The sequence below is a fragment of the Delphinus delphis genome, chromosome 4 (assembly GCF_949987515.2).
Source record: "Delphinus delphis chromosome 4, mDelDel1.2, whole genome shotgun sequence".
Taxonomy (NCBI): Eukaryota; Metazoa; Chordata; class Mammalia; order Artiodactyla; family Delphinidae; genus Delphinus; species Delphinus delphis.
In genome coordinates this window covers 74,935,067-74,947,699 of record NC_082686.1, presented here as the reverse complement: position 1 = coordinate 74,947,699, position 12,633 = coordinate 74,935,067, and the positions used below count along the sequence as shown (strand labels likewise).

General features: G+C 42.5%; 1 protein-coding gene across 1 annotated transcript in view; it reads right to left on the bottom strand.

Annotated features, from left to right (window-relative positions):
- LOC132424820 (probable cation-transporting ATPase 13A4) overlaps window positions 1-12,633 on the bottom strand; it is a 144,926-nt gene that overhangs the window by 97,238 nt on the left and 35,055 nt on the right. Inside the window, exon 2 of the mRNA XM_060010933.1 lies at window positions 2,005-2,178. Within this exon, the coding sequence (XP_059866916.1) occupies window positions 2,005-2,178 (174 nt within the window). The remainder of the gene's footprint in view (window positions 1-2,004; window positions 2,179-12,633) is intronic.

Sequence of the window (12,633 nt, the reverse complement as noted above, 5' to 3'; positions counted from 1 at the left end):
AAAGATGTGGTCTTCCATAAGTCCTTACATCCCTACCCTGAGCCCCAGAAAATAAACCCCTCTCTACCCCTGCTCCAGCAAGACACTAGGGCTGTATATAGCAGGACCACTTACAACACTTTGCTAAATCTGGATCCGTCCCCTTGAGACCATATAAATATATATTGGCTGAGCCATAAAGCAAATGTCCAGGCCCCTGTTCCTCTCCCAAGGACCAAGTAAGCTCGCCAGTGGGAGTGGTGACTATCTGCAGCAGTTTTGCTCAAAGTATGGTCCCTTACCAGAAGCATTAGCATCATCTGAGAACTTGTTAAAAATGCAAACTCTGGAGCCCCAATGCAAATCTAAAGAATTAGAAGCCCTGGGAGGGGGGCCCAGCAATCTGTTCATAGCCCTCCAGATGATTCTAAGGCTGGTTGGTGTTTGGGATCTACGTGCAGTTGTGTGGGGACAACCCTGAACTAGGAACTGGGATATATGGTACTTCTTCCTGGTGAGGCCCCTAACTCATCAAGGAGTGTGGCTAAAATATGCACCCTCTCCAGACCCCATTTCCTCCCCCAATCAAATGACGAGATCTTCCTTGGTGAGCGCCAGGCACTCTTCTCTCATGCATATTCTGTGAGCCTTCATGAAGTATGGTTTGAGGCAGCAGTGGAGCAGGGCTCCCAGCCCAACATCATCAATATGAGATGCTCTGACTCCACTATCATCTTGCCTTCTTAATGTCTTGAAGGCTATTCTCCAAGAATCTTGAGTTAAATTATAGTTGAACTTGGGTGGAGCTGCCTCAGCTCTCATCTGTAATATGGTCCACGTGTCCGCTAAGCCGGGACATAGGACGGGTGGCTCTTGAAGTGACCAGGAGCCAGAAATAAGGGATGGGGCTGAGCCCTGGGAGGGCAGGTCAACAAAGACAAACTTCATCCAACTGCCAGTTTCACTGAGGTCTAGCTCCAACTCAGAGTGAAATGTGTAAAAAAAATTGGGGGCCAGTTATAAGACTTGCTGCTATCCTCTTCTCTCACTGAAATGAATAGAATGTTTATCTAGAGAGGTCGCTACATAAAAAAAGAAGCTAACAGCCTAGTAGAGTTTGATTTATCAAGAATTTGGTTGTCATTCTGGGTCATTTGGTTGTCATTCTGGGTCATACTAACTTTTACACACTCAGTAAAAGTTAGCCCGAAAAGGGTCCTCTGTGAGACTGCACTTTGACTTCTATCAAGAGGAATGTCCACTTTAGCCTGTCAGCCACCACATATGTATGGAATCCCTACCATGTGCCGGAACTAGGGATGCAGTTAACAAGTTAGAGATAGTCCCTTCTTTTGTGGAGCTAACAGTCCAGCAGGAACAAGGCACTTCGCCTAAGTGTAATGAGTGCTAGAAGGAAGTGTTATCAGAGCCAATACAGGGGAACTCCCCTAACACCAGGACCTTGTATTAGCAGAAAGCGGCAATCTACTCAGGGACAAGATGGCCACGCTTTTAAACCCTAGCATATCTACAGGATGCAACAGACTCCTATCAATAACCATGGCTCTCTCAGAGGAGCAGGGGAAGACAGGATCCTCCTCAGAGGGGTACTTCCCACCTCCTCCCCACCTTCCCTTCCCCCAGGGATACCCCAGTGGAGGGGGGCTGGGATAGGCATTGATATGTCAGGATGGGGGTGGGGAGAAGGATGAGTATGAACGTTATAACCTATAGCCTGACATAACTACTTCACACTATTATTTTTAGCTGTTAGCATGGTTATTCCCTATTCCGACATTCACTAAAATCACAATTTAAAAGGAATACCCTATGAATTAGGTCTTCTTAATGAAATCCAATCATACACAAATTATTGAATTCTTGGTAAGTAAATGTAAGGCTGTGATGGAGCCTGAGGCTGGACATCCAGCTGCCGCCTGCCTTGTGTTCATCTCCCCACAACCATCCCATAACAAGGTGTCCAGGAAAAAGGGCCACCAGGTACAGAACCAGGTACACACTTACTGTTGTCCTCAGCAACACGACGTCTGCTTCTTGCAAGGAACACGGGATGCAATTTGCCCACACGTGCCAAGCGGGTCTCCAGTAAAACACCAAGGGGAGGATCCCAAAGGAGAAGATAGATCCAGCAAGGCAGAGGGTTTTCCGGCAGCTCTGAGTCCGGTAGCCAAATATCTCCTGGGACAGAACCAAAATGACCCCAAACATTGATTAAGCACAACAAACAACAAATGAACAAATTGGAATTTTGGTGATGAAACTGATGGGAGGGGCAGAGAGTGAAGAAGCTGAGGAAGGTAAGGGGAGGACAGAGTGAGGGGTTGAGGAAGTGAAGCATCCCTGACAAAGATCCTTCCTTAAACATGATCCCAGCCCTCCAAGAAGTTGTAATCTAACTGGGAAATTCAGTTTCTACAATTTCAGCACGTGGCTACCCCATGCCAAACACTATACTACATGATATGCTATATGGTTTCAGTCTCTCAAGCATCTCCTGAATAGGGTAATATGACCCTCACTCCAAAAATGATGAGGCTTAGCTCAGAAAGGCTGCATGTAATGACTTGTCCGAGGCCACACAGCTGGCAAATTCTGCTGCCCTGATTCAAACCCAGATCTGTCAGCCTTCAGGTCTTGAACTCAACCCACAGACGTGATCATGAGCCATGTGACAGAAGGACTGGGTGACGGCAGCAATGAATGATTCCCTTGGCTGGAACCAGGGAACCACCATGGGCAAGAGGGGCTAGAAAAGGCCTTGAGTTTGGAGTCAGGATTTGGTGAAAGTGTTTGACCAAAAGAGGATGAACAACTAAATCCCAGCTTGCCTTTAAGGGTTTGCAGTACAGGGAGCTATGCCTTCCTAGCCTCCTCTCTTGTTTAATAACAAAAAGAATTTTACATCAAGGGGAAAACACCGCAGAGACAATTTAGTTTATTTCAACTATGGAGCAGCTGTTATGTGCCATGAGGGTACAAATAACAAAAGATAAGAGACCGACCTCTAATAAATGTATAATCTGGACAAACTTCTTCCTTCCAAGGAAAGCCTGGGACAGAATGGAAAACCACACCTGAAGCTTATGGCCTAGGTCCCACAGCTATATCCCACAAAGTCATAGGTGTACTTTATACCGGTTATAATGGCTACAGTTGAGAGGAAGGAGAGGGTCCGAGTTAAAAGCACATTCTCTGGACCAAAACACTTTGAGTTCAAAGCCTAGTGTGCCCCTTACTGGCTGTGACCTTGAACAAGTTAGTTAACCTCTTTATTCCTCAGTTTGTCATCTATAAAATGGGGGTGCTGATAGTACCCCCGTCCCAGGGCTGCTGTGTGTTACTGTGTATAAGTGCTATGTAAACATTTACTGCTGCTGCTACGATTTTACTATTTCCCCTAACATAGACCTGAAATTCGACCCCTGGGTTTACTGGCATTTAGAGCTAAGAATTAGTATCAATAGTTCTGCTTTTGTTAGAATTGCCTGTTAGGATAATAAGGGAGCTGGAACATGCATCTTTAAATCCACCGACTTCTCTGTCTCACTTGGTAAAGATATATTATCAGAAAAGTTTCTGTGATCCTTGACGGAAAGCTGCTTTCATGTGTAGTTACTAGGTCCCTTTCTCTTATTAGCAGTGCACGCAGGTGCCAAACGGCTTCCTTAGGTAGTGTCCACATCTGGCATGCCTTTGATAAAACGCTTACCTCGCCTCAGAAATACAAGCTCTTGACTCATTTTGCAAAGTAGAATGTCTATCCTGACATAAATATTCTTCTGTCCCACACTCAAGCTATTGCTCCCCAGATGCCAAGCCTGAGATGCTCTGTCCCCTCACCACGCTAGAAACAATGCTTTGTTGGTTTCATACCAAGCAGGGTCCCAATTCTAAATTCCAGACACCTGTCTGAGTCCATCCCACTGTCTTTTCCCACATGCTTTTATTATATTCCTACACTTTGGAACAGATCAACTTCTATCCGCCCTCCCCATCTGTCCATTTTTTCATCTTTTTAAAATATTATATTTAAAAGGTTGCTTATCTTGCCATTCAATCTAGCTCCTCATACAATATAACGAAGTTATGCCAGTTCTATAAGCACAAACCTCCCTGTCAATGTGCATTCTTTTACAGGCTATGCAATGAGAGCTCTGTGTAGTTTCCAAAGTGTCTTCATGTTCATTATCAAAGTAAAGCAGGAATGATGACCTTCCATTTCCAGCTAAGAAAACTGGAAAACTGAAAAATTTAAAGTAATTATAGGACTTCCCTGGTGGCGCAGTGGTTAAGAATCCTCCTGCCGGGGGGCTTCCGGGAAGATGGCGGAAGAGTAAGACGTGGAGATCACCTTCCTCCCCACAGATACACCAGAAATACATCTACACATGGAACAACTCCTACAGAACACCTACTGAACGCTGGCAGAAGACCTCAGACCTCCCAAAAGGCAAGAAACCCCCCGCCACATACCTGGGTAGGGCAAAAGAAAAAAGAATAAACAGAGACAAAAGGATAGGGACGGGACCTGCACCAGTGGGAAGGAGCTGTGAAGCAGGAAAGCTTTCCACACACTAGGAAGGACACTTTTCCACACACTATTCGCGGGCGGAGGCTGCGGGTGGCGGAGGGGCAAAGCTTCGGAGCCGCGGAGAAGAGCGCAGCAACAGGGGTGCGGAGGGAAAAGCGGAGAGATTCCCGCACAGAGGTTCAGGGCCGACTGGCACTCACCAGGCCGAGAGCCTTGTCTGCTCACCCGCCGGGGCGGGCGGGGCTGCGAGTTGAGGCTCGGGCTTCCGTCGGAGCGCAGGGAGAGGACTGGGGTTGGTGGTGTGAACACAGCCTGCAGGGGGTTAGTGCGCCACGGCTAGCCGGGAGGGAGTCCGGGGAAAAGTCTGGACCTACCGAAGAGGCAGGAGACTTTTTCTTCCCTCTTTGTTTCCTGGTGCGCGAGGAGAGGGGATTAAGAGCGCTGCTTAAAGGAGCTCCAGAGACGGGCGCGAGCCGCGGCTAAAAGCGCGGACCCCAGAGACGGGCGGGAGACGCTAAGGCTGCTGCTGCCGCCACCAAGAAGCCTGTGTGCGAGCACAGGTCACTATTCACACCCCTCTCCCGGGGAGCCTGTGCAGCCCACCACTGCCAGGGTCCCGGGATCCAGGAACAACTTCCCCAGGAAAACGCACGGCGCGCCTCAGGCTGGTGCAACGACACGCCGGCCTCTGCCGCCGCAGGCCCGCCCCGCACTCCGTGCCCCTCCCTACCCCCGGCCTGAGTGAGCCAGAGCCCGCGAATCAGCAGCTCCTTTAACCCCGTCCTGTCTGAGCGAAGAACAGACGCCCTCCAGCGACCTACACACAGAGACGGGGCCAAATCCAAAGCTGAGCCCCGGGATCTGTGAGAACAAAGAAGAGAAAGGGAAATCTCTCCCAGCAGCCTCAGAAGCAGCGGATTAAAGCTCCACAATCAACCTGATGTACGCTGCATCTGTGGAATACCTGAATAGACAACGAACCATCCCAAATTGAGGAGGTGGAATTTGAGAGCAAGATTTATGATTTTTTTCCCCTTTTCCTCTTTTTGTGAGTGTGTATGTATATGCTTCTGTGTGAGATTTTTGTCTGTATAGCTTTGCTTCCACCATTTGTCCTAGGGTTCTATCCTTCCTTTTTTTTTTTTAATTTTTTTTCTTAACAATTAATTGTATATTAATAACTTTATTTTACTTTATCTTCTTTCTTTCTTTCCTTCCTTTCCTAATTTAGACAACGAATCATCCCAAATTGAGGAGGTGGACTTTGAGAGCAAGATTTATGATTTTTCCCCTTTTCCTCTTTTTGTGAGTTTGTATGTGTCTGCTTCTGTGTGAAATTTTCTCTGTATAGCTTTGCTTCCACCATTTGTCCTAGGGTTCTATCTGTCCTTTTTCTTGTTGTTGTTTTTTTTAATTTTTTCTTAATAATTATTTTTTTATTTTAATAACTTTATTATATTTTATCTTTATTTTATTTTACTTTATCTTCTATCTTTCTTCCTTTTATTCCTTCCTTCCTCCATCCCTCCCTCCCTTCCTTCCCTCCTTTCTTTCTTTCTACTTCTACTAATTCTTTCTTTCTACTTTTTCTCCCTTTTATTCTGAGCCGTGTGAATGAAAGGCTCTTGGTGCTGCAGCCAGGAGTCAGTGCTGTGCCTCTGAGGTGGAAGAGCCAACTTCAGGACACTGGTCCACAAGAGACCTCCCAGCTCCACATAATATCAAACGGCAAAAATCTCCCAGAGATCTCCACCTCAACACCAGCAGCCAGCTTCACTCAACAACCAGCAAGCTACATTGCTGGACACCCTATGCCAAACAACTAACAAGACAGGAACACAACCCCACCCATTAGCAGACAGGCTGCCTAAAATCATAATAAGTCCACAGACACCCCAAAACACACCTCCAGACGTGGACCTGCCCACCAAAAAGACAAGATCCAGCCTCATCCACCAGAACACAGGCACTAGTCCCCTCCTCTATGAAGCCTACACAACCCACTGAACCAACCTTAGCCACTGGGGACAGACACCAAAAACAATGGGAACTACGAACCTGCAGCCTGCAAAAAGGAGACCCCAAACACAATAAGATAAGCAAAATGAGAAGACAGAAAAACACACAGCAGATGAAGGAGCAAGATAAAAACTCACCAGACCTAACAAATGAAGAGCAAATAGGCAGTCTACCTGAAAAAGAATTCAGAATAATGATAGTAAAGATGATCTAAAATCTTGGAAATAGAATGGACAAAATGCAAGAAACATTTAACAAGGACCTAGAAGAACGAAAGATGAAACAAACAACGATGAACAACACAATAAATGAAATTAAAAATACTCTAGATGGGGGCTTCCCTGGTGGCGCAGTGGTTGAGAGTCCGCCTGCCAATGCAGGGGACACGGGTTCGTGTCCCGGTCCGGGAAGATCCCACATGCCGCGGAGTGGCTGGGCCCGTGAGCCATGGCCGCTGAGCCTGCGCGTCCGGAGCCTGTGCTCCGCAACGGGAGAGGCCACAGCGGTGAGAGGCCTGCGTACCGCAAAAAAAAAAAAAAAAAAATACTCTAGATGGGATCAATAGCAGAATAACTGAGGCAGAAGAACGGGTAAGTGACCTGGAAGATAAAATAGTGGAAATAACTACTGCAGAGCAGAATAAAGAAAAAAGAATGAAAAGAACTGAGGACACTCTCAGAGACCTCTGGGACAACATTAAATGCACCAACATTCAAATTATAGGCATTCCAGAAGAAGAAGAGAAAAATAAAGTGACTGAGAAAATATCTGAAGAGATTAGAGTTGAAAACTTCCCTAATACGGGAAAGGAAATAGTTAATCAAGTCCAGGAAGCACAGTGAGTCCCATACAGGATAAATCCAAGGATAAATACACCAAGACACATATGAATCAAACTGTCAAAAATTAAATACAAAGAAAACATATTAAAAGCAGCAAGGGAAAAACAACAAATAACACACAAGGGACTCCCCATAAGGTTAACAGCTGATATTTCAGCAGAAACTGCAAGCCACAAGGGACTGGCAGGACGTATTTGAAGTGATAAAGGAGAAAACCCTGCAACCAAGATTACTCTACCCAGCAAGGATCTCATTCAGATTTGATGGAGAAATTAAAACCTTTACAGACAAGCAAAAGCTGAGAGAGTTCAGCACCACCAAACCAGCTTTACAACAACTGCTAAAGGAACTTCTCTAGGCAAGAAACACAAGAGAAGGAAAAGACCTACAATAACGAACCCAAAACAATAAGGAAAATGGGAATAGGAATATACATATCGATAATTACCTTAAATGTAAATGGACTAAATGCTCCCACCAAAAGACACAGATTGGCTGAATGGATACAAAAACAAGACCCATATATTTGCTGTCTACAAGAGACCCACTTCAGACCTAGAGACACATACAGACTGAAAGTTAGGGGATGGAAAAAGATATTTCATGCAAATGGAAATCAAAAGAAATCTGGAGTAACAATTCTCATGTCAGACAAAATAGACTTTAAAGTAAAGACTATTAGAAGAGACAAAGAAGGACACTACATAATGATCAAGGGATCGATCCAAGAAGAAGATATAACAATTGTAAATATTGATGCACCCAACATAGGAGCACCTCAATACATAAGACAAATACTAACAGCCATAAAAGGGGAAATCGACAGTAACACATTCATAGTAGGGAACTTTAACACCCCACTTGCACCAATGGACAGATCACCCAAAATGAAAATAAACAAGGAAACACAAGCTTGAAATGATACATTAAACAAGATGGACTTAATTGATATTTATAGGACATTCCATCCAAAAAAAACAGAATACACATTCTTCTCAAGTGCTCATGGAACATTCTCCAGGATAGATCATATCTTGGGTCACAAGTCAAGCCTTGGTAAATTTAAGAAAACTGAAACTGTTTCAAGTATCTTTTCCGATCACAATGCTATGAGACTAGATATCAATTACAGGAAAAGATCTGTAAAAAATACAAACACATGGAGGCTAAACAATACACTACTTAATAACGAAGTGATCACTGAAGAAATCGAAGACAAAATAAAAAAAATACCTAGAAACAAATGACAATGGAGACACGATGACCCAAAATCTATGGAATGCAGAAAAAGCAGTTCTAAGAGGGAAGTTTATAGCAATACAATCCTACCTTAAGAAACAGGAAACATCTCGAATAAACAACCTAACCTTGCACCTAAAGCAATTAGAGAAAGAAGAACAAACAAACCCCAAAGTTAGCAGAAGGAAAGAAATCATAAAAATCAGATCAGAAATAAAGGAAAAAGAAATGAAGCAAACGATAGCAGAGATCAATAAAACTAAAAGCTTGTTCTTTGAGAAGATAAACAAAATTGATAAACCATTTGCCAGAATCATCAAGAAAAAAAGGGAGAAGACTCAAATCAATAGAATTAGAAATGCAAAAGGAGAAGTAACAACTGACACTGCAGAAATACAAAAGATCATGAGAGATTACTACAAGCAACTCTATGCCAATAAAATGGACAACCCAGAAGAAATGGACAATTTCTTAGAAATGCACAACCTGCCAAGACTGATTCAGGAAGAAATAGAAAATATGAACAGACCAATCACAAGCACTGAAATTGAAACTGTGATTAAAAATCGTCCAACAAACAAAAGCCGAGGACCAGATGGCTTCACAGGCAAATTCTATCAAACATTTAGAGAAGAGCTAACACCTATCCTTCTCAAACTCTTCCAAAATATAGCAGAGGGAGGAACACTCCCAAACTCATTCTACAAGGCCACCATCACCCTGATACCAAAACCAGACAAGGATGTCACAAAGAAAGAAAACTACAGGCCAATATCACTGATGAACATAGATGCAAAAATCCGCAACAAAATACTAGCAAACAGAATCCAACAGCACATTAAAAGGATCATACACCATGATCAAGTGGGGTTTATCCCAGGAATGCAAGGATTCTTCAGTATACGCAAAACAATCAATGTGATAAACCATATTAAGAAATTGAAGGAGAAAAACCATATGATCATCTCAATAGATGCAGAGAAAGTTTTCAACAAAATTCAACACCCATTTATGATAAAAATCCTGCAGAAAGTAGGCATAGGGGGAACTTTGCTCAACATAATAAAGGCCATATATGACAAACCCACAGCAAGCATCATCCTCAATGGTGAAAAACTGAAAACATTTCCACTAAGATCAGGAACAAGACAAGGTTGCCCACTCTCACCACTCTTATTCAACATAGTTTTGGAAGTTTTAGCCACAGCAATCAGAGAAGAAAAGGAAATAAAAGGAATTCAAATCAGAAAAGAAGAAGTAAAGCTGTCACTGACTGCAGATGACATGATACTATACATAGAGAATCCTAAAGATGCTACCAGAAAACTACTAGAGCTAATCAATGAATTTGGTAAAGTAGCAGGGTACAAAATTAATGCACAGAAATCTCTGGCATTCCTATACACTAATGATGAAAAATCTGAAAGTGAAACCAAGAAAACACTCCCATTTACCATTGCAACAAAAAGAATAAAATATCTCGGAATAAACCTACCTAAGGAGACGAAAGACCTGTGTGCAGAAAATTATAAGACACTGATGAAAGAAATTAAAGATGATAAAAATAGATGGAGAGATATACCATGTTCTTGGATTGGAAGAATCAACATTGTGAAAATGACTCTTACTCCCCAAAACAATCTACAGATTCAATGCAATCCCTATCCAACTACCAATGACATTCTTCACAGAAGTAGAACAAAAAAATTCACAATTTGTACGGAAACACAAAAGACCCCGAATAGCGAAAGCAATCTTAAGAACGAGAAACGGAGCTGTAGGAATCAGGATCCCTGACTTCAAACTATACTACAAAGCTACAATAATCAAGGCAGTATGGTACTGGCACAAAAACAGAAATGTAGATCAATGGAACAGGATAGAAAGCCCAGAGATAAACCCACGCACATATGGTCACCTTATCTTTGATAAAGGAGACAGGAAGTACAGTGGAGAAAGGACAACCTCTTCAATAAGTGGTGCTGAGGAAACTGGACAGCTACATATAAAAGTATGAGATTAGATCACTCCCTAACACCATACACAAAAATAAGCTCAAAATGGGTTAAAGACCTAAGTGTAAGGCCAGAAACTATCAATCCCTTAGAGGAAAACATAGGCAGAACACTCTATGACATAAATCACAGCAAGATCCTTTTTGACCCACCTCCTAGAGAAATGGAAATAAAAACAAAAATAAACAAATGGGACCTAATGAAACTTAAAAGCTTTTGCACAGCAAAGGAAACCATAAACAAGACCAAAAGACAACCCTCAGAATGGGAGAAAATATTTGCAAATGAAGCAACTGACAAAGGATTAATCTCCAAAATTTATACGCAGCTCATGCAGCTCAATAACAAAAAAACAAACAACCTAATCCAAAAATGGGCAGAAGACCTAAATAGACATTTCTCCAAAGAAGGTATACAGACTGCCAACAAACACATGAAAGAATGCTCAACTTCATTAATCATTAGAGAAATGAAAATCAAAACTACAATGAGATATCATCTCACAGCAGTCAGAATGGCCATCATCAAAAAATCTAGAAACAATAAATGCTGGAGAGGGTGTGGAGAAAAGGGAACCCTCTTGCACTGTTGGTGGGAATGTAAATTGATACAGCCACTGTGGAGTATGGTATGGAGGTTCCTTAAAAAACTACAAATAGAACTACCATATGACCCAGCAATCCCACTACTGGGCATATTCCCTGAGAAAACCATAATTCAAAAAGAGTCATGTACCAAAATGTTCATTGCAGCTCTATTTACAATCGCCCAGAGATGGAAACATCCTAAGTGTCCATCATCGGATGAATGGATAAAGAAGATGTGGCACATATATACAACGGAATATTACTCAGCCATAAAAAGAAACAAAATTGAGCTATTTGTAATCAGGTGGATAGACCTAGAGTCTGTCATACACAGTGAAGTAAGTCAGAAAGAGAAAAGACAAATACCGTATGCTAACACATATATATGGAATTTAAGAAAAAAAAATGTCATGAAGAACCTAGGGTTAAGACAGGAGTAATGACACAGAACTACTAGAGAATGGACTTTAGGATATGGGGAAGGGGAAGGGTAAGCTGTGACAATGCGAGATAGAGGCATGGACATATATACACTACCAAACGTAAGGTAGATAGCTAGTGGGAAGCAGCCGCATGGCACAGGGAGGTCAGCTCGGTGCTTTGTGACCGCCTGGAGGGGTGGGATAGGGAGGGTGGGAGGGAGGGAGACGCAAGAGGGAAGAGATATGGGAACATATGTGTATGTATAACTGATTCACTTTATTATAAAGCAGAAACTAACAAAAAATAAAAATAAAATAAAATAAAAAAGAAATCAAAGCAATTTACACACTGAGGACATATACTCAATCCTGAGCACATTGAGAGTCTGTTTTGATGAATGTGTAAGTCGAGTGCTGGGAACAAGAGACAAACTGTAGGACCAGCTCAAGATGGGAGTTCTAGTAAGACATAGCTACACAGAAGGAGTTATCCCAAAGGGCTATACCCACGGTGTAGCAGTAGACCAGAAATAAATTAAGGCCCTTATAGGGAAAAAGACAAGAAATATTTTCATTTTCAGCCTTGGCTCTGGGTGAAATGGAAGTTTTCTTTGTGAATTCTTAATCATGAGCCAGCCACATTTTCAGGATAATCCCAAAGACCTTAAATCAAGATATATGTTAAATTTGTCCTGAATTATTGGTAGCTCTGGGCTTTTGGCAGAAGCAAATCCTCTAGATGAACATACCTTCAAGAACACCCCATAGCAGCAATTTAGATAGAGTTCCACTAAACAGTAGCTCAAATGGAAAAATCTCAAAACTCACAAGAAAAGAAGGTACAAAAAGAGAGCCACACAAAAAACAAGACTCCAGAATGGAAAATATCAGGCTTATAATATAAAAATAAGTATTTCAATATTTAAATGAGTAAGAGAAATATTACTCAGCCATAAAAAAGAGTGAACTAATGCCATT